General features: G+C 57.8%; 1 protein-coding gene across 2 annotated transcripts; it reads right to left on the bottom strand.

Annotated features, from left to right (window-relative positions):
* Positions 1 to 38: 38 nt before the first annotated feature.
* LOC115500409 (GRB2 related adaptor protein) lies at positions 39 to 25,878 on the bottom strand. Of its 2 annotated transcripts, XM_030294783.1 has the most exons (6): positions 25,700 to 25,878; positions 15,927 to 16,024; positions 11,831 to 11,953; positions 3,247 to 3,415; positions 1,281 to 1,454; positions 39 to 582 (listed from the first exon to the last, which is right to left on the bottom strand). In XM_030294783.1, the coding sequence occupies exons 1-6, from the start codon at positions 25,775 to 25,777 to the stop codon at positions 499 to 501; spliced, it is 726 nt and encodes a 241-aa protein (XP_030150643.1). In that variant the 5' UTR covers positions 25,778 to 25,878; the 3' UTR covers positions 39 to 498. The 2 variants fall into 2 exon arrangements, with proteins under 2 accessions (XP_030150643.1, XP_030150642.1); XM_030294782.1 differs by having other exon boundaries at positions 39 to 1,454; positions 25,700 to 25,877.
* Positions 25,879 to 26,356: the final 478 nt, after the last annotated feature.

The raw sequence follows: 26,356 nt of genomic DNA, 5'->3' as shown, positions 1-26,356 counted from the left end.
GAAGGTGGTATTTCAAAACCAGCACAAAGAAAATGAGGTTTCCGATCAACATCCTTATACTCATTTTCCTGTTTTTATTTTGAATACACAGGCCCAGGTCAGGAGCAGCTCGGGGCTTGAAGGGTCTCCAGACGGCCCTGGGCAGAGGGGAGCCCCCCTCCCTGGACTCCTGCCTCCCAACCCAGCTGCTCCTGGCTGCCACGAGGCCGTCCCCTCCCTCCCTCCCCGCTCCCCGCCCCTTCCACCATCAGCCTGGCATTCGAAGCACTTTCGGAGCCCCGTTTCATGCTTCCTGCTCCCCGAAGTGCCCAGGCCCTGGGCAGGGGCTAGTCAGTACCGGCTGCTGGTGGCACATTCCATGTGGACGCCCCGCCTGTGCTCAGGCCAGTGTCCCATCCCAGATGCCGTTGGACCTCAAAGTCCGGCAGTGGCCCTGGCTCCCGCCTGGCCTGTAGCTTCCCTGAGCTCCAGGAACCCCAGTCCGGGCAGAAGTTGGGCCTACACAGAGAAGGCCAGAGCAGCCAGGTCCCCCAAGTGGCTGTGCCCGGGGCCTGCCCTCGGAGCTTGTCCATCGTGTCGGGCCTGTGGGAGAGGGACAGCTGCCTGTTTCTTTCATCCCTGCACTCCCCTCCCGCAGGCCCTCCCCAAAGTGTCTGTGGTGGGGTGAGGGTGTTGGACACCCAAGTGGGGCCCGAAGTCGTCAGGGGGCTGCTGAGAAGTCAGTCTCCACCTGGAGTCCGTCCATCGGTCCAGGTCAATGTGCGTGCAGTCCCCTTGCCTGTCCCTCACCGCTAAGCCACTTTCCCGGTAGCCAGAACACCTCGAGGGGCCATCCGAGGGTGGGCAGGGAGGCCCAGAAGATGGTCAGCCCCAGGTGAACCCGTCCGCCATGCTTCCTCGGGTAGAGCCCCCAAATACAAGAGCCCTGAGACCGCGGCCATTGATGGTTGGAGTGAGTGGGGCTTCTGTCCCCCTGCCCCGTGACACCATGCAGCTGGCAGGCAACAGGAAGAGGCCAGCAGGAAGCTCTGGGAGCTCCCCCTGCCTGGTGAGCACTGAACGTCGCAGCGGTCCTCGGGCACCGAGGCCCCGTCTCCGTTTGTATGAAGCGGCGGGAGCCCGGGCCTGGCAGTGAGGAGGTCCACGTTCCAGTGAGGCTGAGCCCCGTGGGACCCCGGGACGGGGCGTCCACGTCCTCTCTCTGGACCTCAGTGTCTGGTGGGCGGATGGCCTGCTGGCTCTGCCCCCGCCCCGGGCCCCCACCCCGGTCACAGTTGTACCGGCTGGACGTAGCTCCGTGGGAAGAAGCCCACGCGTCCGCAGAACCGGCCCCGCCACCAGTGGGGGTCCAGGCGCTCCAGGACCTCGATGATGTCACCGCGGTGGAAGCTGAGTTGTGAGGGGTCCTGGGCCGAGAAGTCAAACTGGGCCTGGGCAAAGCAGGCCCGGGGGCCCTGCGAGGGGAGGAGGTGGTTAGTGGGGGTTTTCAGGAGGCCCCGACAAGAGAAGTGATTTTGCTGTGGGTGGGAGGGCAGAGTTGAGCTTGGACTCTGTTCTCACTCCAAGTCTACGCCACCCTCTCCACAGACCAACACCGCTGTCCTGGCCACAGGAACGGGCCTTAGAAGCCGTAAAGTGGTGCATAGCTAAGAACAGAGTTTACTGCTGCGCCCTTGACCGAGCTTTGAGGGAGAAGATGTCACTCAGGGCCGCTCCCAGCTCTCAGGCCTGGGTTCCTGTCCTATCTATACCCCGAGGTGACCTCGGGTAAGTCCCCACCCTCGTGGGACTTAGTTTCCCCCCCTGCAAATGGCGGGCGGACAAGAGCTCTCTGCAGGCACGTCAGCCTGTCGCCGTGACGATTATACCCGGTGTCCCGGCCCTACCGGTCCCACCAGCATCTCTGTTCTGAGCCTGCGGAATCTTATCCAGGATGGGTGATAGGATCAGTGGACAGGCTGTAATTAGCGGCTCTCTGCCCAGGAAGTAGGAGGCGGCATGGTCCTAGGGGACTGAGCCAGCTCTGGAGTTCTCCCACAGGGTGGGTGACCCCAGGGCCCAGGCCAGAGCGAGGCAGTGGGGGGGGGGGGGCGGTGTGGGGAGCCCTCAGCCAGCTCCACACTGGCTCCCTCACATTCTCCAAGGGCAGACCTGGCCCACGGCGGTGAAGGGGAGAGGTTGCAGGAGGTCTGGGACAGAGGCCTGGGGGGAGGGGGGAGGGGAGGGAAGGTGGCTCAGAAGGAGAGCTCGCCACAGACCCAGCCCCAGGATCAGACTGAGGAGGCCCGGCAGCTTCCTGGCGGCCCAGAGTGCAAGAATGGGGGTCTCCCGAGGCACCGTTTGACCCTCCTGGCACATGAGAGGGGAAACTGAGGCCCAGTTGAGGAACGGACAAAGGTCACGCGTGGTGGGGGTCTAGGGACAGGCAGGACTGGAGCTTCTCTGTAGCAGTCCGTCAGCCTCCCCCCCAGGCTATGCTCCCTGGTTCCCCTGCAGAGCCCAGGCTCAACTGGGCCGTCCCAGGGTCCTGACCTCTAGCCCCAGGCCTTGCCGAACCCCCCTCCCAGAGGAAACCACACCGGGGCTAATAACCCTGTTGGCTGCTATCATCATTCTAATGAGAGCGAGGGCTGGTCCTAGGGGCCCCTTGATGAAAGGGCTGGCTAGCAAATTGCTGTTCTTGCGAGGACCAGTGGCGGCTGGATACCCACCCCCCACTACACACACACACACACACACACACCCTGAGCCCAGCCAGGCCCTCACCCACGAGCGCTCACACTGCCTCCACCCCACCCAAGACCAGCTCCTCGGGGCCAGAAACCCGGACTGAGCCTACCCGGTGGGTGGTCTTGGGTGCGCCTCAGTTTCCTCACCTGGGCAATGGCCAGATGAGGACCCCAGCATACTAAGCCCAGCTCAGCGGGCACGGCACCCAGTAGGCTCGGCAGGTGTCTGTACCTTCATTCATGCAAATTCACACCGAGTGCCTACTGTGACCCACGCACTGCGCCAGGAGCTGAGAACAAGCCAGACACTGGTGGCCCCGCGTCACGTCCGTTCTCTTCCTTTCCTTTCCCTCTCCGTCCCCACCCTTGCGTGTCTCACCGCAGTGCCACCAGAGTCGGACTCTAGAGCCTGGGCTGGATGCGGGGCTGCCGGTGGGGGTGGGGGGTGGCCAGACCCGGCAGGCGTCCCGGCCCCCCGCGGAGGCTCACGTGGGGGGGGAACAGGGGGGGCCCCTACCTTGAGCAGGGGCTCCTCATCCCGCAGGAAAACCTGCCGCTGCTTGGCGATGGTGGTGGTGCGGTAGAAGTCGACCAGCTCGTTCAGGGAGTTGAACTTCTCTTCCCACAGGTAGTACTTGCCCGAGGCCTCGCGCAGCACCTTGAAGTGCTGTACCTGGTCGCCGTAGCTAGCGGAGAGGGGCAGGCTCAGCGGGGCCCCGGGGCCTCCCTTCTGCCTCCCGCTGGAAGCTCGCCCCTCTCAGCCCTGGTTGAGACCCGCAGTCGGGGGGAGAAGGTGCAGGGCGGGAGGGCAGGTCGACGTGAGACCTTAGGCAGGTCACTGAACTTCTCTAAACCTCAGCTTCTGGATAATGGTAGCACCTTCCTTCTGGAAAAGGGTTCAGAAAATGCTGCCTGTGGCTAATTGGCAGCATTGAACGGGTTCCTCTCGGAGGAGGGGGTTGCCTGGGTGGCTCAGTCGGTTGAGCGTCCGACTCTTGATTTCGGCTCAGGTCGTGGGCTTACGGTCCGTGGGTTCAAGCCCCGACTCGTGCTCTGTGCTGACAGTGCAGAGCCTGTTTGGGATTCTCTGCCCTTCTTCCCCACTCGTTCTCTCTCTCTCTCTCAAAATAAATAAACCTTAAAAATAAATCAATCAATAAACGGGCTTCTCTTCTCACACCTCTTCAATATGCCCCTCAGACGCGACAGTCTCCCCCTAGCCCCCTCCCGGCCCTCACGATCCCACGAAGAGTGAGTCCTCAGACCATGTTGACTCAGACCAAAGCCTGCAGGTGGGAGAGGAGCTCAGGTATGTCGGAAGCTTCATGTCTCTATCTGCCCCCTACCTCAAGAACCTTCTATGGCTCCCCATTGCCCTTGGGAGTAAATCTTAACACCTCGGACTCGAGATCTGGCTCTGATTACCTGCCCAGCCTCACCTCCTTCGTACGCTTCATATACTCTCTTCCCGCACGCAGCATGTCCCATATGCCAGGACAGGCCACGATGGACTGGGACCAGAGGTGGGGCCAGCGTTAGGACAACGGGCAGCACAAACAAACCATTGCAGTTCCCCTCCCTTCTGCAAGGGTGGCCGGCCCCACCACATGGTCCAGGAGGTGCAAACCGAGCCCTTTGTACGGTGGGGAAACTGAGGCCCCGAGTGCAAACCGTGACCCCCCCAGGGTCACACGCGGCAACGGAAACCGGAGCTGGGGCCACATCCAAGCTCCCACGTGTCAAGCGTCATTCTAGCATGCTCCCCTGCTGGTTCTCGTTGTACGACAATAGCAATAATCGTAATTCTAATTGTGATACGGGGAACATCCCAGACCTTGTCAGCCCCAGTCCAGGACTGCTACTGCACCACGTTGTTCCCTGGGCTGTGATCCCCAAGAGGCCTTCCCTCTCATCCTCTGGGCCTGGCCAAAAGGCCACGGCCACCCTTCCTTGCTCCGGTCAGCTCACCTGGGCCTCTGGGCCTCGGCCTCCTCACCTGCCCAACGGGGGGCGCTGATGCACTCCCCGGAGGGGGGTTGCAGGAGGCGGGGACGCTGCTGGTGACTTCGGGGAGAACACAGCAGAACCCCGGCTCCCCAGCAGAAAGAAGCCAGCTTAGGAACCTGCCCACGGAAGGGCTTCCTGCCCAGGTGGCTGGTGGAGCTGAGAGCCCAGAAGGCCTGGGACCCGTGGTTCCTCCAGCGTCAGTCCTGGGGTGGGTGCGCTGCTCGGTTGAAGGTTTAAGATTAAAGACTGAAGACAATTGTTTAAGGTGAATCTGTTCTGTTCGTGTGTTGGGGGGGGGGGGGTGTGGGCAAAGTGGGATGCCTCCCACCCTGCCCGTGTTAAGGGGTCCAAACCACACAGAATCTCTCTCTCCACTCCAACATACCTCCCTTCCAAGCCTTTGCATACACAGTTTTCTCCAAATTCTTCTCGAGTCAAGCTCCTACTCATGCCTCAAAGCCCAGGTAAAATGGCCCAAACTCAGAGTCAGAGGTCTCCCTGGGTTCCTCAGCCCCTTTACGGCCTTCTTCTGACTCACCGCACATAATGGCTTGCATACTACACACGGAAAAGGCAGGGAGGCCGGAGTGGGCCCTGAGGGCTAGCCCAGCTGGGAGAGGCTAGACCCAGGGACTGGAGCGTCAAGGCCCAAGGCTTAAATGCTCATCAGGTGCTTTGTTCTTGAAACCCTCTCCTGTCCGGTCCGCTCTGAGCTGTGATTCCAGCCCTCCAGGTGTCCTGACCCTGAAATAGACCCGACACCCTCTCTAAGACACATCCAGATCTCAGAGCAGCTTAGCTCCAAGGCGAGCCAGTTCTGGGACCGGGCAAACCCGAGACAAAGCCGCTCATCAGCAAGCATTGTTCCCAGGTGACTAAGCCGCGCATGCTGTCGGCCGGCCGACATGCATGCCCGTGTTCCTGGGATGGAACTAGGGCGGGCAGGCGGACGGTGCCTCCTGCCCTGTCTGGTCTGCCACAGCCTCCCAGAGGCCACACACTCCCCTTGAGGCAGCCTCTAAGCCCTATGACTCCCTAGTGTCCGGTCCCTGCGAGATCAGGTTTTCCCCGGTCCCTAGACTTTGGCAGGGGTGTTCGGGGAGGAGTGTCTCTCCCAGCAGCGGAGTAAGGCAACCCGAAGCCGGGCAAGTGAGAAACCAGGAAACGGACCCCAAGGACTCCATGTCTGGGCCACCTGGTGCAGAGGCAGGAGGAGGAACCTGGGGTAAGGACGGCCCCTCCCCTTTGGGTAAGGGGACAGATAAGGGGGTAGTAGCTGTGAAAATGATCTCCAGGGGGCGCCCAGGTGGCTCAGTCAGTGAAGCGTCCAACTTTCGGACTTCAGCTCAGGTCCTGATCTCACGGTTCATGGGTTCGAGCCCCATGTCGGGCTCTGTGCTGACAGCTCAGAGCCTGGAGCCTGCTTCACATTCTATGTCTCCCTCTCTCTGCCCCTTCCCCGCTTGTGATCCGTCTCTCTCTCTCTAAAATTAAAATAAACATTAAACATTAGAAAAAGAAAGAAAGAAACAAAGAAAGAAAAAGAAAATGACCTCAACCCCAACGGACCACAACTTTGAACTTTTTGGTGCTTGGAGGTTACCTTCAGTTACCAGGAAAGTTATCAGGAACAAAGCATTCCATGATCACACAGGACGATCGGTGAGCAGAGAAGAGGAGATGAGACAGGAAAGGGACAGGGGACCCAGGAATTCTAGAACCTTCCAATCTGAGAATTGGGAGAATTCTCAAATCTGGGATGCTTGCGTGTTCCAGCCCCTCACCTGTGTGTGGTGCATTGTAGGTCCTCAGTAAATGACGGGCCTTGTCCCTTCTCCCACCTGGTCCAACCTTCCTGTTCTGTAGTGAGGAGAGCGGGACCCAGAAAGGAGAGAGGCCTGCCCACAGCCAGGGGTGGCCATGTAAGCCAGGCATGGCCCCTCCTGATCAGTGATCACGCTTGTCTGAGGCTGAGCAGGGCCACTTCCATCCGGTGACCCCAAGGACTCAGCATCTGGGGCAGTCTCCCTCTCTCTAGCCAGCTTATCTTCCAGCCTCGTGGGACCCTTGCTAGTGATCTCCCCAGGAACACCTTCCCTTTCCTCTGTGGTCTTGGCCTCAGCCATCCTTCAAGGCCCGGGTGGAGCCTTGAGGTGTTTGAGAACCCTTTAGACCCTCTGTGGACTCTCCCTCCCCCCGGCCCAGGGGAGCTGCAGGGCACATAGGGGGATCCATGTCTGACTCCAGATGACCCCCGAACTGGGCAGGGGGGATGGCTTGAGTGCAGACAGCCGTGCCCTGTGAGCCCTGCTGAGCTGGAGGCAGGAAGGGTGGCCAGGAAGGGGTCTCGACCTGGGCGAGGCCAGAGGAGGGGCCATGTGGAGCTGGTCCACAACAGTGGGCAGTGCCCACGGTGTTTGTGTGAGTGTCCTGGCCTGCGTGTGCCTGGTGTCCGTGTCTCTCGTGTCTAGGGGTGTGGGGGGGAGGGGGAGGTCTCTCTCTCTCTCTCTCTGCTCCATGAGTGCGACTATATGTGTGAGTCCCTTTCTTTGCAGCCGTGGGTGTGTTTGTCTCTGTGTGTGACCCCCACACCCGCCCACTGTGGGCGGGGTGGGGGGAACGAGGGGCAGGGCCTGGCCTCTGGGCTGTAACAAAAGCCTCAAGGACCAACTGAGTCCTGGTGCTCGCAACAGCCTGTCCTGCCCGGCTGGTTTTTCTGGCCTGGTGGCAGCAGCAAAGGGACGGTGGCAGCAGCAAAGGGACAGGATAAACAAGGCTGGGGTAAGGTCAGGAGCCCCGGGACTGCCCCAGCTGGGGCCTGTGGGCCCTCCAGGGCAGAGGTCTGGGTGCTCACCCCCACACCGGGTGATCTCCATTAGGCATGGCCCTTCTCTAGCCTCAGAAAAGGGCTGGGGTGGAATACACGTGCCGCAGCAGACATGAAATCGAACCAAAGGGACCTTGGCAGGGACCCGTGGGTCTTTGGGACTCAGGACAGGTGGGTCTGTCAGGGCGCAGAGGGTCAATGGGCACTTGCTCCGCTCTTCCTTGCTGTGTGACCTTGGGTAAGTTACTGCACTTCTCCGAGCCCCCGTTTCCTGCCAACGGGGTTTCTGGGGATCACTTCTTCTCTGTCTTTGCCTGCAAAGTATTACACCCTCCACCTTGTGCCACCATTTCTTTCCTGCTTCCCTTTCCCAAGAGCCTTTATCATCTTCCGAGATTTTATGTAATTTGTATAACTGTTTCCTGTCTGTCACCCCAGTAGAAATGGGTGCCCGAAGGACAGGGAGCTTTGTCCCATTTTGTTCATGGCCGAATCCCAAGCACCTGGGACAAGGCCTGGCACACAGTAGGTACTCGGTGACCAGAGCAAACATACGTGCATTGACTTCAGGGCGCTGCCGGCCTGAACGGAAGCAAAATGCCTCGCTTGGGAGCGACCTGCCGTTTACGGTGGAGAAGTCCACCGCAGGCTGGCTGGGAGTGTGGGACAAAAGCGACAAAGCCCAGGCACTGCGCCCCAGCCTTGGTCCCTGGCTTGCTGGCTGCCAGCTCAGACATGCCCCCGGAAGTGGTGGCAGACACCCCTTTGTAAATTCATAAAGGGCAGTCAGCCGTGGCCGCTCTCACTCCGAGAGGCAGCCCAGGCCCATAAACCCCACCTCGGACAGCTTTATGGGGCTTGGCGTGAGCATGCGGGAGATGCCACGTGGAATGGGGTCAGAGTCCCCGAGAGCCAAGCCGATGCAGGCGGAAATGCTCTCACACCTGAACCTGCACCGCGGTCACTTTGCTGGATGGCCATCGAGTCACTGGACGTCACAACCTGGGGGTTGCTGTCTCTATGATGTAGATGAGGCCATTACAGCCAAGAGAAAGCCAGGACCTGCCCGGGGGGCACGGGAAGCGAAGTCAGGAAGAGAACTGGGTTCCCTGCCACTCTGTCACTGCCCCTTCTCTAGTAGCCCTGGGTTCGTGGAACAGGGGGGCTGGGAAGCAGTGTGGCCCTTAGAAGGTAATATAATAACTAGTATAACTTGCATTTTTGGAGCACTTATTAACTGAGGCTCAGAGGGTAATTTGCCCAGGGTTATACAGCTAGTATCAGAGCTGAGATTCTGGCTCAAAAGCCCACACTCCCACCCATAATACGCCCTCTGAGTCTCAGTTTCCAACTCTAATCCCTGCCCTGTGATCCTCCAAGGGCCACTGAAAGGCCCCTGTGAGAGACAATGGACCAGGAATGGGAGGAGGACCTGGGAGGCGTGGCTCAGCTGGGATGAAACTGGGAGGTGGAGGACGCCACCTGGTGACGCTGTGCACAAACCACAGCTAGCTGAGCCCTGGAAGCTCCTTCTGGTTCTGACCTGGGAGGGGAGGGAGGGGGGGGCTCGGCCAGGATGCCCTGGGGGACGTGCGGAAGGGCGTGTGCTAGGATTTCTCCGAAAGATGCTCCCAGGCTTTTTCCCAGGACGTGGGTGCTGGCTCCCCTGCTCAACAACTACTTCCTAGTACTGCCTGTCTCCCCTCCTGGTCGGAGGGTTGCTATCCAAACCCACCCCTGCCCCGCCCCAACTCCGGGTCCAACAGGCTAGTCCCTGTGCCTGACATGCCTCTCCTCTCTTTGTACACCAAACTCCTACTCGGGCTTCAGGGCCCAGCTCAGATATCACCTCCTTCACCATGTGGAAACTGTCCCCTGTCTCTGAATTGCCCGTATTTATTCATTCGTCGTGGAGACCCCTGGGCCAGGCCGTGCCTACATTCCCACCACACTCCTTGGTTTGACTCCTCTCTCTGTCCCACTCTGTGGTTCTCTCTCTCTCTCTCTCTCTCCTCCTCCCTCTCTCTTCTCTTCTCTTCTCTCTCTCTCTCTCTCTCTCTCTCTCTCTCTCTCACACACACACACACACACACACATACACACACAGCAGCGTCTGAACCTGCACCAGCCGGGCTGCATTTACAAAGAATCGCCAGAAGAGGGCAGTGCATGGAGGTGTGATTTGATCGCAGAGGCGGGAGAGGCAGGGTGGGGGTTGGCAGGGCCACCACCTCCCCTCAGCTCCAGCTGCAGAAGCTGTCCGGCTGAGTCCCCTGTGCCCCTGCTTTGCTGGGTGATCTTGGGCTTTTGAACCGATTCCAGGAGCCCCTCGAAGCTGGACCAGCCCACCTGGTGGCGCCATTCCCAGCTGACCAGGCCCTCGGACAGCCAGCACACGGAAAATTTCCAGTTCCTGCTTTTGCGCGGATCCTGGGGAGTGGGGGCTGAGCTGTGGAAGTGGGAAGTGACCCAGGGGGCACTCCAGATGCCCACGACCATCCTGGGGCGGGGGGCGGGGTGGTGGATCAGAGCTAAGAACTCACAGCATCCCCCCCACCCCCATACACATGCACACTGGCAGTGTTCCCACTAAAAAAAATTTTTTTAAAGACTTATTTATTTTGGGGAGACAGAGAGATGGCGTGCAAGCAGGAGAGGGGCAGAGAGAGAGAGAGATACAGAATTTGAAGCAGGCTCCAGGCTCTGAGCTGTCAGCACGGAGCCCAACGTGGGGCTCAAACCCACAGACTGCGAGATCGTGACCTGAGCTGAAGTCGGACGCCCAACCGACTGAGCCACCCAGGCGCCTCAACAGTGCTCCCATTTTTAAGATGGGGAAATAGAGGCTCAAAGAGGGCCAGAGCCATTCCCATCCCCTGGGATAACCGGTCTGTTCCCTGGAGGTCAAGGGCGGAAGGGAAGTAAAAGGAACTGGCCGGCTGCTTGCATAGCTTGGAGGGGATCAGGTAAGTGCCGAGAACTCTCGTGATGTTGGGTCATTTTTACACACATGCCCCAGCAGCCTCCCTGTCCGTGTCTTTCTTTCTCTGCTTCTTTGGGATTCCCCGGACCCCAGCGCCCTGTCACACTCCCCCCGCCCCGGCCCCCACATTAAACAACAAAGTGGCCCCGTGTTCATTTATCCTTTGGACAATCAAGCCATTGGCCGTGAACCAACCCAGTCCCGGGAGAATGGCCTCCTAGGGGCCACACTGCCAAGCTCCAGGGTCCACTGCTTGTTCCCTCCCTCCCGCTGGCAACCTTGCCACCCCAATACAGCGGTCAGTGACAGGAAAAGCTGGCACCGTGGGCGCCTCCCGCGGAGACCCCGACAGTCGGCATTTTGCTGGCGGCCCTGACTTCGCAGATCCACACCACTCCACACCATGTCCTCAGCCCCCTCCAGAGTCCCAGATACCGCCACCTCCGGCCTGGCTCCTCACTGGCCTCCAAGTGCTCCCGCTTACTCCCAACCATCCCTCCTCCTCATAGCAGCCGGAGGGATCTGCCAAAAAATGGCCCTAGTTGTTTCTACCTTCCAGCCTGGATTCCTCCATGGCCCTAGTTGTGGCCTTTGGGATTGGGTTCTGCGCTCCCCAGAGACTGCCACGTCACGCCCGAGGAGCTGCTGGTCACAAAGCCAGACCCTCCCATCAAGGCGACCCTGCTTCAATGTCAGGCACTATTCCAATCGCTCTGAATATATTGACTCAAAAAATATATATATATATTGACTCCTATATTCCTTGCAATTACTCATTTCACATCAGAGGAAGCAGGCACAGAGAAGTTAAGTGACTTGCCCAAGGTCACACAGCCAGGAAAGGGCAGAACTAGACCTTGAACCCAAGCAGCCTGGCCCCACAGTCCCTCATCTCAATCACGGCACCATATGGTGGCACCCTGTCCCCAGCACATCCTGGACACCTGCCCTGGGTGTCTCGGTGCTTCTCCTGCCCCCAGTGGCTTCCATTACATCAAATCCTGGCATCCTTCTTCCTCCGCTCATGATGAGTCTATGATGGCTCCCTACTGCCCAGAGAATAACGTCCAGAGACCCTTTGCGCCGGCACTTGAGGCCTTGAAGGCAGCCCCGACCCCCTTTCCAAGCATATTCCCACCACTCTGGACCACACGCCGGGGTGCGTGTCATTCCCTGACGCCCCCCGCCCCAGACAGTCACCTGCTTCCAGGTTCTGGCTGTTCCTCCCTCAGGGAGACTACTCTCTCCACCCTTCTCTGCGCTCCCCCATGGGTCCGAACTCACTTCACGGAGACAGAGAACTCCCCTGGGGAGCTCTCACTCTCCCGGATCAGGAAGGCTCCCAGGTGGTTCCGCTTCATCAGAATCTCTTCGGCCAGTTGCCGGGAGATCCTGCCCGAGTACCACCTGCAGAGAGAGGGGGCGAGTGAGGGCAGTGGGGAGGCCAGGCTACCCCTTCCCCGTGTGCTGGGCGTCCAACATCGCGGATCCTCACGGCGGTCCCCAGACACAGGAGATGTGATTGCACCCATTTCACAGATGAGGCGCCCGAGGCTCAGAATCGCACAGCAACGAACCCAAGGGTACACGCCATGGCAGGCAGGAGTGGGGACCCGATCCCGGCGTTCTGGCTCCTGAGCCCAAGCCAGGCAAACATACTATGAAATGAGAAATTATGAAATGAGAAAAATCAAAATTTAGGGCGCCTCGACCTGGCCAACCCCAGCTGAGCTCTTCTGTTTTAGAGGAGAGATTCTGAAAAGTGGAAAAAAAAAAAAAAAAAAAAAAAAAAAGAAGAAGAAGAAGAAGAAGAAGAAAAAATGGAGGGCAGAAGCACTAGCAGTTTCCCTGCACCCATTTCACAGATGCACAGACTGAGGCCGTCTGGACTTTGGCTCACAGGTCCAAGTCCCTTTTCTAGCTGACCAAATAGAACTGGGTAATGCAGAAGTGGTTGGTAGCTGCTTAGAGTCCTGCAAGACCCCCACTGCCCCTCTGCCCCCCAGTACCTGGAGGCAAAAGGCTGGGGCTCAGCTTCTCTGCCAGGCCTGCCCATCTCGCTGTGTGGCCCACGCAGGCCCGGCCTCTTTGGGCCTTGCCCACCCTTGTAGCGTCCAGGTGGTTTCCGGCTGGGCCCTTTCTTGTTCAGCTGGGGAAACTGAGGCCCAGAGCAGCCAGAGTCTCATGGTGGCACCACGGCCAACCCCGGGTGGGGTCCAGAGACTCCGTCCCTTGTCAAGCTTCCCTTCCCTCTTTCAGCAAACGTTTCCTGAGTCTGAGTTTGGCACCGGGGGCGGATGTGAGGTGGGGCTTTTCCTGTTGTGTCGGGATGTTGACGAGCCCTCGAAGCCCAGAGCCAGGGCGATAGGTGGAGTGGCAGCTGGCGGTGGTGTCCCACCGCGTCCCCGCCGTCCCCGCCGTCCCCGCACGGGGCTGGGCCAAATGCGAACACCAGGGTTCGGCCCCGGGGCTTTTTTCTGGCGACTAACACAGGCCTGTGTGCAGGGTGGACCGAGCCCCCGGAACATTCTCTGAGACGAGCAGGTGGACAAACACTCACCTCCCTGCCCCAATGGAACACTCTGGGGTGCCTGTGCCGCGTCCTCTCCCTCCGGTGCCCCTCCTGTCTGTCGCCGCCGTCCGCGGCCGTGTGGACAACTGGCTCCTTCCCTGCCCGCCTCCCGCTCCAAAATAAAGTTCTCGTCCTCCCACTGCGGCTCAGGTGCTGCTTCTGTGGAGCCCACACCCAGAAGCGAGGCTTAGCCTACTGCTGTCCCCAAACTGGTGGGGACCCTGAGCCCATCTCACGGTGGATTTCCTGGGAGGGGAGGCAGAGAAGACGGCTGCTGAGTGTGGGGGCTCAAGGCCACCGTCTGGAAAGCTCAGCCCGGGTCCCCGGAGTTCGGGAGGCTGAGCTGGGAGGCCGCGGCCCCCAGCAGGACACAGGTGCAGGCGCCGTGTCCCAGTGGGGCCCTGAGTGGGCGTTTCCTGAGGGCTCGGGTGTCTCCAAAGAACCCACAAAACCCCATAGGAGGCGTCAGTGTGTGGGCGGCCGTCACCCTCAAAGGCTTCGGCAACCACACCCTCTGAGGAGGCCAGCCCTGCCCCCCGTCAGGAGAAGGCAGGGCTGGTCCTCAGGTGGCTTGAAGGACGGGGTGCGGGACAAGCATTTCCCGAGGCCCCCAGAATCCAGCTGTCTCCACTGTCTGCCCTGGAGAGATTGCAGGCGCCTCGGCTGCTGTGAAATGGCTCACGCCCCTCCCCGCACAGCACTCGCTTAGGCCTGTCTGCTGCCCTCCCTGGCAAACTTCTACTGTAACTTCCAGGCCCAGCGGACCATGCCCTTCCTCTGGGAAGCCCTCCCTGACGGCTGCCGCGGGCACACGGCCGGGTGGGTGCCTCTGGGGCCCCTGGTCGGTATCACGGTTCCCCCAGGGGCTCCCCGGGCAGGCAGGGGAGACGGTGGGGGTGCTCAGGGAAGGAGTGGGGCTGGTGTAGGATGAGGCCTTCTGGGACCCCAGCCCGCCCCAGCCCTCCCCCTCCCCTCCACCCCACACCCAGGGGCCCGACGGGCTGAGTCAGATGCCGAGTTTCCCCACCGCTATTTTGGGGCCAGGGAAGGTGCTGAGGTTAGCCAAGAACACATCTGGGCATGGCCTGGCGGGTGGGTTGGGGGCCTCACCCCTGTCCCTGCTCTGTCCCGGATGTAAGTGGCTAGAACTGACCCCCAGGACCCCAAGGGCCTCAGACACGGGGACCCTCCATGGCTTCCAACAGGTGCGGTCTTGTCTCAGCCACCAGCGTCGCCCAGATAGGCCTGGCCCTGCACCGAAATCTTGGGTCAGCAAATGCGAGCTTCTCTTCAGGGCTCCTCAGCAGCTTTGTGCCTTCTGGGCTTCCGGCCTTCGCCAGGCCATTTCCTCCCCCTGGCGGTCTCTCTCTGACCTACCGGCCCACGGTGGTCACTCCTGCCTGTGTCCTCCATTGGCTTATGGATTCCCTGGGGCACCTGGCATTTCTCTCTCTCTCTCCCCTCGTGCTCTCCCTTTATTGACCGAAAGACTATAAGGCCAGAGGGACAGATATCTGCCCACAGGGCCACCGCAGGGCCTGGATGTCATAGCTGCAGCCCAGGATGTCGGCTAGAGGCAGCGGCCTCTGCGTGGGGAGGCTGGGGATGCCTGGAACCCAGGCAGGGTAGCTGGAGATGTGGGTGGGACGGGGCCTTGCCCGCACAGGAAGCCGGAGGTGGTAGCAGCTTGGAAATAACTCGAAGGCAGATAAAGAGGAAATACCCTCCAGTTCCCACCCTGACCCTGCACTGCCCTCCCCTGCTAACTCACCGTCACACACACCTCATGGCTTCCAGTCTGTCCCCTCCAGCCTGCATGGCCCTGTCACACGCCTCCACCTGTGACAGGGTCCCTCCCCTGCTCAGCCATCGCCACGCTCCCCACCACCGTGAGCCTGGCATCTGAGGCCCTCCTGCCACGGGCTCTTCCTCATTGTCCTCTCTGTCCCCTCTTCCAGGAATGCCTTCCTCTTCTGCTGCTTAGCTAACTCCTACACACCCTTCAGAACCCCATTCATTGTCACCTCTTCTGAGGAGCCTTCCCCAGTTACCTCAATGCTGACGGCCATCCCATCTCGCGCTTTCTTTATGACCTGTGTCTCTGGCATCACCCAGCTAGGCCCCCTGGGGCTGCGGCTAGTGTTTGATGAGTGACTGAGTGAGGGGCCTACCTCCACCCTCATCTCAGGCATATCCAGTCGGTTTTTCATGGGTTCTCGGCCACTTGGGCCTGTTCTGGGGCCGGGGTCGGCCCCGGCCCTTCTCAGGGCAGCGGCGTGGGAGGAGGCCACCTGCTGAGGGCGTGCCGGGAGCTTCCCCGGGCCAGCAGGTCCCAGGTCCCAGGATGCCTGGCCCCACACATGACACCCACTCTTAAAGAGAGCTCTAGAATCCTCTGCAGACTGAAGCCTCGGCCCTTCTTGTATTACAGGTAAGGAAACTGAGGCATAGAGACAGCAGGACCTGCCCGAGACCCCACCGCAGCCAGTGGCCCAGCTGGCTGAGAGCCCGGGGCCCTGTCCCCTTCAGCACTCTCCTGGGCGTTCTCTGGTGTTCCAGGCCCTCAGGGGCGTGGCCTGGCCTGGCCCTGACCCTGCCACCACTTTGGTCCTCACATCTCTGTCCTCTGCCCCTGCTCAGCATAGACACTGATGACTAGAAGCCAGGGGCGTGCTTAAGGGGTGCCCTTCGGACAGCTCGGCTCGGCCTGGGCCAGGCCAGGTGAGGACACTTGACTGCAGGGGCTGGGGCCGCCTCGAGGGTAGGGCCGGGGCGGGGGGCGGGGGGGTGGGGGGGGCAGCCACTCACGGGTGGGGCTTGACGCGGATGTAGTTCTTGGGAATAAAGCCCTCAGCACCTCGCAGCTCAGCCTTGTACCAGTTCTGATCATCTTCCATGTTCAGGATCTGCGGGCGGGAGGGACAACGGTCACTTGCTTACCGAAGAGGCACGGCTGCCACCAGCTGAGGTCTCGCCGCTCAAGGACCCCGGGTGGGCATCACCCATGCCAGCCCAGGACCCACTTCACAGGGGAGGGTTGGGGACCTGCCCCAGTTCACGAGGGCCGTGTCTGATTTCAGGGCCCGGGACAGCCTGTCCCCAAGAGGGTCACAGACTCCCCAGGTTGGACAGCTGGGGACCCAGTGAGGTTTTGGTCAGTGCGTTGAACTTTAGGGGGGCCGGAGCTGGACTCCCAGGCAGATCTGGGGGGGCAGATCTGGGGTGCCTCAGTTCCTGAGCTGTGCCCCTGAACGTGGGGTTTCTGCAGCATTTGCATGCCGTGCACCGAGCCATGGGGTGAAGGTCGGAGGGACCCTGGAAGGTCGGGGAGCCCCAGCCTGAGCTCAGCGCCTACTGGTGGTCACCTGGGGTCACTTACACTTAAACAACCCTTATAATCTGAGTTCAGGGGTGACAAGGCAGGGTGGTGGGGATTCAGGCACCAGAGAGCAAAATAAAGGAGGTCTTTGGGCTAAGATGTGGCCGAGGCCTGGCCTGCCCAGGTCACATGGGCTCCTTGTCCATGGCGTGAGATCTCTGCAGCCCCACAGGTGGGTCGAGAGGAACTGAAACAGCCCTAGTCGGGCTGGTAGTTGCAGTGGATGAGCAACCAAGCGGCCGCAGGGAGGAACAGTATGTACAGAATGAATCTTGGGGCCCCTTCCTCCTTTCCCCGGGGCAAGCCTTCCGTGGGACAGCTCATCACCAAAGGCTATTTCACAGATGGGGACACCGAGGCCCAGAGGTGGGAGGCGAGCAAGGCCACCCAGCAGCAGGGAGGCAGAGCCCATACAGCAAGCCAGGACTCTGGGGCCTGGGGTTCCTGGCTCAGCTGGTCTGGGGGGACCCTGGCCCACTGGTTTTTACCTCCACTCTACCTCCCACTTGTGTCTGGACCCAAGGCCAAGGGGGCATCTGTCCTGTCAGTCCTGGAGCAGATGCACACATCGGCTCAATCCTAGTGGGTATTTGTTGACAGAAAAAAAAAAATCAGATATAGAGGAGCATGCTACTATGGGGGCATTGCAGGTGCAAAGGGCCGGGGGCAGGCAGACGCAAGGGCATCAACTTAGTTCCATTTTGCCAGGAAGAGCTGGGATTTGCTGCCTTGGGCCCAGGCCGTGCAGGCAGGCACCCCCTTGTCTGTCTGCCAGGCCCCGTTGACTCCTTCCTTCCTGAGTCTGTAGCCTGGGCAAGGTCAGCAGCCCCGGGGACAGACGGAAAGCAGGTGGCTGACTCAGGAAAACTTTTGCTGAAAACAAAACTAAAATAATTCCCCAACTTAATGGGAGAATTAAAGCCTGTGGGCTGTCTTCCATGGCCACAGATTCAAGGAAGATGCCCTGGAGCCTGGGGCTGGGCTACTCCGTCTGCTTCCGACTCTCTCTCTAGTCTTGGCATCGGTTTTCTCATCTGTGATGTTCTCATTAGCTACATTAGCTGAATTCTTTTTTTTTTTAAGTTAATTTATTTATTTTGAGAGAGAGAGAGAGAGTGCATGCGAGGGAGGGGCAGAGAGAGAGAGAGGAAGAGAGAGAATCCCAAGCCAGGGACAGCACAGAGCCTGATGCGGGGCTCAGACTCACGAACCACGGGATCATGACCCGAGCCGAAATCAAGAATTGGACCCTTAAGCGACCGAGCCACCCAGGTGCCCCAGGTTCGCTGAATTCTTACCGTTAAAATTGTTCAAAAGCTACAGACCCTCCGGGCCATGAAAACTGACACCAAGGAGACAGATCAGCTCCTCCCTGGTGAAATTCACACCTTGGCTTGCCCCCCGGCCTTTACCCCCATGGGTGCCCTCCACCCAGGACACTGTCCTACCCCAAGGCCCCCAGCCAGGGAATTCACTCATCAGTTATTTCCTGAGCACCTGCTGTGTGCCAGATACCATGCAAAGTCCTAGAGAGACAGCAGGGAACAAGCTTACATTGTGGGCAGAGGCAGACAATAAAGAAGGAAGGAAACAACTGAACAGGTACCTTAAACTAGTGGCAGGTGCTCCGAAATAGATCGAGGATGTCTGGTTGAGGGCAGGCAGATTGTCAACAGGGGACAGATGGGGTGGTCCAGAAAACCCTCCCTGAAGAGGTGATATGCGAACTGAGACCCCGGTTACAGGAAGGAACCGGAGGTGAGAAAATGCGGGGAACGGTGTCCAAGTCAGAGGGAACAGCCAGTGCAGGGGGCCCTGAGGTGGTAGCAAGCCCTGCTCTCGGAACCGAGAGGAGTCCAGAGGGTCTGGAGTTGACTCAGGAGGGCAGAACTGTGAGGAGAAGTGGGGAAGGCCAGCCAGGCAAGAGCACGTAGGGCTTGTATGCCATGGGAAGCTGTTCAGATTTTCCTTTAAAAGCCAAGAGAAGGGGCGCCCAGGTGGCTCAGTCCGTTAAGCATCCAACTCTTGATTTCAGCTCAGGTCATGACCTCACCGTCTGTGGGATCGAGCCCCACGTCGGGCTCTGTGCTGACAGTGCAGAGCCTGCTTGGGATTCTCTCTCTCTCTCTCTCTCTCTCTGTCTGCCCCTCTCCTGCTCGTGCTCTCACTCTTTCTCTCAAAATAAATAAATTTAAACTTAAAAAAAAAAAAATAAAAGCCAAGAGAAGCCAGGGAGGGGCAGCAGGGGAGGCTCAGGCTCTGAGTTACGGCCACCGTGTGGAGACTGGGGAGGCTAGGAGCAGAGGCAGGTGGGGCAGTGAGGAGCTTGTGCACCTGCCCGGGGTCGGGGGAGGCCTGGAGGAGGAGGGCAGTCGGGGAGGGGGTGTGGAGAGGCGGTCAGGTTCCGGATAGGTTTCGGCAGAGTCACTGACAGGACTCAACGACCGGCCGGGTACGAGACAGTTGGGGAGCAGCCAGGACGACTCGAGGGGGTTGGGCCGAGTGTTGGCAGGCTGCCATGGGAATGGCTGTCAGGGAGCAGGTTCGAGGGCTCAGGGTTGACGGCATTGGGTCCGAGGTGCCATCGACCTTGTCTCTGGAGATGCCGAGGAGGCTGTGGGCTCCCCGAGTCTGGGTCTCGGGGGCCGGGTCATCCGTGGAGAGATGGGGGTGAAGCCACCACCCGGCCCCCCTCCTTCAGCTGGGAACAGCGGGGTCCTGTGCACCCGGACGTGCCCAGCCTCCCGGGGAGGATGCTTTGTTCCAGGAAGTGATGTCTGGGGCCGTGTGTCCAGTGTGGGTCTATGTGCCACCCAGGTCTCTTCCAAGGCCGGAGCTCAGACGTTCTCACCTCGGGCTCCCAGAGGCTGGAATCTGCCTGTGGGCACTTCTGGGACAGGGCCCTGAGGGGCGCTCAGGAAGCACCGGGTGGAAGGATGAACGGGATGGCTCCAGGAGCTGCGCCCCGGGAGAAGGGGGCACACAGGGTGACATCGTGCTCACGATTTTACAGTTGCACAGAGGGAGGGCTCCCCAAGAGTGAGGGGGGTGAGGCACCTCGGGAGCAAAACTTAAGGGGGCCCCAAGAAACGCGGGAATCGGGGTAAAGAATGTTTTAAGACAGTATGTTAAAAAAAATAAAAGCCAGGCAGAAACTCTGAGTATGTTCGTTAGTTAATAACGTAGCCACATCAGCCCATTAAGGTAAAAATTGCATGGTGGTTGTAGGTTTCTGCAACTTCAAGATTTGTTGTCGCAGAGCCTCACGGGGGGCTTGAACTCCTGAACTGTGAGAGCATGACCTGAGCCCAAACCGAGAGTCAGACGCTTAACTGACGGAGCCACTCAGGCACCTAAGGTCAAGGTGGCTGCCAGAGCATGTCCTCCTTTCCCAGAAGTGCCCTCCGTGTCATACCCCGCGGGCTGCCCTTTATCACCATCCGTGGGCTCTGGGCCACCCCCACCTTCTCCACCCTGGTGGCCTCTGGGACCTCACCCTCCACCTCCACCATCTGGAAAGATGAGCTGAGCATCTTTGCAAGTCAGAAGCAACCTCCATCCACCTCCAGCCTTTATGAGACCCACGACGTGACGCAGCTCCCGTGGGGACATCAGTTGTGTCTCTACCAGGGATGCAGAGAAAGACAAGGTAGACACACGAATGCAGCCACACAAGTGCTCATCCAAGGCCACAGATATATTGTAGAAGACAAAATACATAGAGGAGAACAGACTATCCCGTTGCAATAACTCAAAATCACTTGGACATAGAGGACAGTCAGTCTGAAATTTGAAATGGACAGCGAACCATTACAAACCAGCTGTGGTTATTATATATTTAGAGATGGTGTCTAATCTGCCCCCTGCCCACCCTGTCCCCTCCACTTTGTCCTTTCTGGTGTCCCCTAATACACTTTGTCACAGTTGTGGGGGAAAAAATGGCATGGTGCTAATAATGTAAGATGTTACGGATAGGGAGGGATGGGCCCAGATGCCACCGTACTGTCTCCTTGATTTTTGTGTAAATCTGAAGCTGTTCTGGGGGGTCCTGGGTGGCTCAGCCGGTTAAGCACCAACTTCAGCTCAGGTCATGACCTCCCGGTTCGTGAGTTCGAGCCCCGCATCCGGTTCTGTGCTGTCAGCGCAAAGCCGGCTTCAGATCCTCTCTCTGCCCCTCCCGGCCCCCGCCTCTCGCTCTCAAAAATAAATAAACATTAAAAAAAAAAAAAAAGAAAAGAAAACTCCTAAGGAGCGCCTGGGTGGCTCAGTCGGTTAAGCGTCCGACTTTGGCTCAAGTCGTGATCTCACAGTTTGTGAGTTCGAGTGCTGTGTGGGGCTCTGTGCTGACAGCTCAGAGCCTGGAGCCTGTTTCACATTGTGTCTCCCTCTCTCTCTGCTCCCTCACCAGCTCTGTCTCTGGCTCCCTCTGTCTCTCAAAAATGAATAAATGTTAAGAAATTTCTTTAAAAAGAAAAAATTTCTGGGGGTGCCTGGGTGGCTCAGTCGGTTAGGAGTCTGACTGTTGGTTTCAGCTCAGGTCATGATCTCACGGTTTGTGGGTTCGAGCCCCGCACCGGGCTCCGTGCTAATGGTGTGGAGCCTGGAGCCTGCTTCAGATTCCATGTCTCCCTCTCTCTCTGCCCTTCCCCGGCTAGCGCTCTGTCTCTCAAAAATAAATTAACGTTAAAAAGTAAAAAAAACAAAAACCAAAAAACCTTCTGAAAAATAAAGTCTGTTTAAAAGCTAACGCAAAGGGGCGCCTGGGTGGCGCAGTCGGTTAAGCGTCCGACTTCAGCCAGGTCACGATCTCGCGGTCCATGAGTTCGAGCCCCGCGTCGGGCTCTGGGCTGATGGCTCAGAGCCTGGAGCCTGTTTCCGATTCTGTGTCTCCCTCTCTCTCTGCCCCTCGCCCGTTCATGCTCTGTCTCTCTCTGTCCCAAAAATAAATAAACGTTGAAAAAAAAAATTTTAAAAGCTAACGCAAAAATAAATAAAAAACCAACAAAATAAAGCTAATACAAAAAAAAAAAAAAAATCCATCCAAATCCGAAATAAAGGCAGGATGTGACCTTGCACCTGCACGACCGTGAACGTGCTATCCCACCGCCTCAGCTGGCCCTCGAAGGAATGCTTGCTCGTTGCAGAACATGTGAGATGTGCAGAAAAAGTAAAGGAAAATGTGAATAGCTCCTGGCCCACCACCCCGAACCGACAACTGCTAGCTTATCAGGTCATTTCTTTCCAGTCTTTTTTTTTTTTTTTTTCTAGGCACAAATCCAGTGCCCAGAAAACTGTCCGTTTTCCCCTCCACAAAATGAACATCCACTGATTATCTGTGTAGAGGTGACCCTCTGTCTGAGTGGATAGGGTTGCATCCTGCGTTTCGCCACTGGATGCTGAATCAGGAGCTTTTTTATGGCATGAAACACCCTCCCCAAAGAGCATTTTCAGGACTGTGTAATATTTGGCACTAAGCCGGTAACGCAGGTTAATTTCACACTGCAGACGCTTTTGCCAACGTGCCCCACCTCTCACCTGCTCTATTTTTCCCTATACACCTTCTCCATCTGACAAACTGTGTTTTGCTTATTTATCTGGTTTGTGGCCCACGTCTGCCACCAGAATACCAGCTGCGTGAGCAGCGACTGCACCCGTTTTCTCCTTGCTGAGTCTCCAGGGCGGAGAATGGGACCAGGGACACACTGAGTGCTCCCTGAGTCCTTCATGAGAGAACACACATACATCTCTGATTACATCTCGGGTTCCCAGAGGCAGAATTTCTGGCTCACACACATGGATATTGTTACGGGTTTTTATATGTTTCCCAAGTTCCCATCAAAATGATCGTCACTTTACCTGTCCACCACCCACATGTAAAAGTGCATGTTTTCTCACATCCTCAACAAACTTGGAGATTCTTTTTAAAATAAAAGTTCACTGGTCTGGCAAATGGGGAACGATTACTTGGTTTAAGGCGCATGTCTTTTGTTATTGGTGAAACTGGGCACTTACTTGCTTACGTTGCTTCTTCGGCAATTTTCCCATTCATATCCTTTGCCCATTTTTCTATTATGCTGTTTGTGATTTTTTCTTGTTGATTTATAAGAGCTCTTTACATATTAAAGACATTAATATCTTGTCTTTTTTTTTTTTTTTAGGTTAAGCCACCTTCATTTCTTTTTTTTTTTTTTTTTTTTTAAATTTTTTCAACGTTTATTTATTTTTGGGACAGAGAGAGACAGAGCATGAACGGGGGAGGGGCAGAGAGAGAGGGAGACACAGAATCGGAAACAGCCTCCAGGCTCCGAGCCATCAGCCCGGAGCCTGACGCGGGGCTCGAACTCACGGACCGCGAGATCGTGACCTGGCTGAAGTCGGACACTTAACCGACTGCGCCACCCAGGCGCCCCAAGCCACCTTCATTTCTTACTTAGTGGACTGCAAGAGCCCCTTTCTGCTTCCATTCCTGTCCCCTCTGTTATCTTTTCAAAACGTAAACTCGATCCAGTCTTTGTCCCTACTGAAAACTCTTCTGTGAGTATGCCTCAAATTTGGAATGAAATACAAATCCTTCACAGGTCCTAATTCCTGCTTACCTCCCAACATCACCCTTACCCTGTGATTCCCTTCCCTCATTGCACTTCAGCCACAGACCTTTCTTTCAACTCTTCAAACACACTGACACGGTCCTGCCTCAGGGCCTTTGCACCAGCTGTTCCCTCCCACCTGCTGCTCTCTTCCCCCGGCTCTTTGCATGGCTGGTTCCAACTCATCCTTCAGGTCTCAGCTAAGGTGTTACCTCTTTTTTTTTTTTTTTTTTTTTGTAAGTTCTATGCCCAATGTGGGGCTCCAACTCATGACCTGAGATCAAGAATCTCATGTTCTGTTGACTGAGCCAGCCGGGCACCCCTAGATGTTACCTCTTTTGAGAGACTGTCCTGACGACCCCACCTAAAGCTGTCCCATTGTCCCCTCCCACCCACTGGCCCTCTGCATTTCATCTCCCTGGGTTGATTTCTTCAATCCATTTATCACCTCCTGGTGTCGCTCACTCTCTGGAATGTCAGCTCCAGGAGGGCAGGGACTTTGCCTTGTTCCATTGCTATACCCTTAGCACTTAGGACAATGCCTGGCACAGAGTATGTGCTCCATAGCTTGACATGTGTTTGTGGAAGGAAGGAAGGAAGGAAGGAAGGAAGGAAGGAAGGAAGGAAGGGGAGAAAAGGCCACTCTTCCCATTGCCTGGCATTCCTCCATCGTTCTTTGAGCTTGAAAGGTCCCCTCGTCAGTCTCTGTGGACATGAGGTATGCCCAAGTTTCAGCTAACGCTTTAATCCTTCCTTCCTTCTTCCTTGCAACATTCCCCATGTCTTACCAAGAGGCTACTGCATGCCAGGCACTGTTTCACGTCCTGGTGCCCTGGTGTGGTCCCTGTCCTCATGAGCTCACTCGCTCCTGCCTTAGCCAGCACTTCTGGTAAAAGAAACACACCAGGTGTCGGCTGACGCTTTAGCAGAAGTTAGCGGGGAAACTCGACTAACATGGGGGTGGGGGTCGCGGGCACAGGAATCTGGGAGGAAAGTGGAGATTTCACAGCCTTTGCTGCGGTCGCTTGGGGGACGCCCACTGACCCCCATCCACCGCTGGCTGGTCACTCTGAGCCTCAGCTGGAGCCCAGCACCCACCTCATTCCTATTTCCTCTCTGTCCTGCTCCCCTCCAAGCCCTACGTCTGGGTCTACAGACCCCAAACTGCTCTCAGATTGGTAAGATCTCTCAACTAGACATGATTCTCACCAAAGGTCTCATACCCTGGCTACAGGTGGTGCTGGTGCTAAGCCTGCCCCCGTCCCCACATGGCCACGTGTCCCCGGGGCCCCCAGCCGGCACCTCAGGTGGACCTGAGCGCAGGCATCCCAGCATAGAGAGGAAGGGAGCCCCCTAAGGGGACACTGTTCCTCTTGGGGAGCGTCATGAGCTCCCCAAACCCCAGCCCAGACCCACGGGGACAGAATGAAGGTTCCAGGGGCAAAGGACGTAGGTGCACCCCACATTTGGCCCCATGCCGAGCAAGTCGTGTCACCTCCCTGTGCCTCAGTTTAGTCACCTGTGAAAGGGGGCACTGATTCTCCCCACCTCCGCAGCTTAACTGGGACGTTAGTGAGCATTGCTGAGCTCGGGACCTGGCTCTGGTGGGGTGTCAGCAAATGGCCGTTCCTGTCCCCTCCTCTTGTGCTTGAAGCTTGGGGCCAAGAGCGGGGCCCAGCAGGGTGGAGAGACACCCCGTCTAATGGCCGCTGCTCCAGTGTGGAGACTGAGGCCCAGGGAGGGGGCAGTGACTTCCTTAACATACGTCAGCGGCACTCCAGTGCCTAAATCTTGGCATGGCCGCTTCTGAATCTGGCCCCTGACCTCTGCTTGGATATGCAGACTTATAAGCAGGGACGTTGCCAGAGACAGCGCCCACAAACCCGTCGGCCCGGACCACCCTAGAAGGCTGCGATGTGCATCAAAAAGGGGAACCTGGGTTGGCTCAGTCGGTTGTCTGTCTGCCTCCTGATTTTGGCTCAAGTCATGATCCCAGGGTTGTGGAATGGAGCCTGCTTAAGATTCTCTCTCTCTCTCTCTCTCTCTCCCTCTGCCCCTCTCCCCTGCTCGCACACGTGCTCTCTCGCTCTCTCTCTAAAATAAAAAATAAACAATAAAAACTAAAAACAGAAAAGGGGGGCAGACAAGGAGACACAAGCTGTGGTAGGATTCTCCTTTCCCTTTTCTCCACACTGCTGGGAAGCTCATTCTTACACTTCGGGCACATTTCTTTCAGCCCCAGGAGGTTAGTGTGCCCACGTGATTCTTTCCCAAGAGCTTTTCTGTCCTTCCTTCCCTCCCTCCCTCCTTTCAACTGTCTTTTCAAATGCTTCGCCCGGAAAACTGGGTGTTGAACCAACTATGGTAACGTCTCCTTGAACCCTCACAACAGCCCCCAAAGGACGGGTCCTAATTAATTATCCCCCCATTTCCTAGATGAGGAAACTGAGGCTCAGAGGAAGCAAGTGGCTCGTCCAGAATCACAGTAACTGGAGAAGCTGGGCCCGTCCTCCTCTAGAAGCTGGACTCTGTTTGGGGGGCTGTCCTGGGCCCTCATTCTTAACCGCCCCCCCCATTCCATGTGTGACCAACTCGGCGCATCCCAGCCACCCTACCTTGAGCGTGTCCCCCTTGTTGAAGGCCAGCTCATCACTCTCCGTGGCCTGGAAGCTGTACAGGGCCACGGACTCCATCCCGCTGTCCCCAGGCCCCGGCAGCTGGGCTCAGAGCAGGGTCAGAGCTTCCTGCTTCCTCTGCAGTCGAGGACCCGTCTTCCTTTGTTTTGAGAGCGCGTTTTTCTTTTGAGGCTTCCCCTGAGGGAGGAGAAACAGGAAACAGACATGTCACAGAACACGGAGAGCGCGTGAGTGGCCCAGCCTCTGCCTCAGACCCCCAAGGCCAGGTAGGGCTCTTGGGGAGTCCCCGGGGAGCCCCGGGAGTGGATCCTCCCTTTGGCCCAAGTCACAGACGAGATACGGAGGTTTCCAGAGAAGTGACCCCAAAGCCGCCCCGGCAGCTCGGGCATCGCATCTCACGGTCCCAATCACCCCCACCAACTTGCCGATCTGCCCTGCACATTTTGTAAAGCCCAGTGTCCCTCAGGACTCCCCAGTGCCTGCCACGTCAACCCCAAGCTCCTTGCCTGACATTCAAGGCCCTTCCAAGCCACGACCCCCATCCCCCACCACACTCCTCTCCAGACCCACCCTTTGTTATCTCCTTTCCCCGTAAACAAACACTGGGCCCCTGCCCTAGTAGGGGGGTACACACCC

This window comes from Lynx canadensis, chromosome E1 (genome assembly GCF_007474595.2).
Source record: "Lynx canadensis isolate LIC74 chromosome E1, mLynCan4.pri.v2, whole genome shotgun sequence".
NCBI lineage: Eukaryota > Metazoa > Chordata > Mammalia > Carnivora > Felidae > Lynx > Lynx canadensis.
This window is presented reverse-complemented; position numbering and strand designations above follow the sequence as displayed.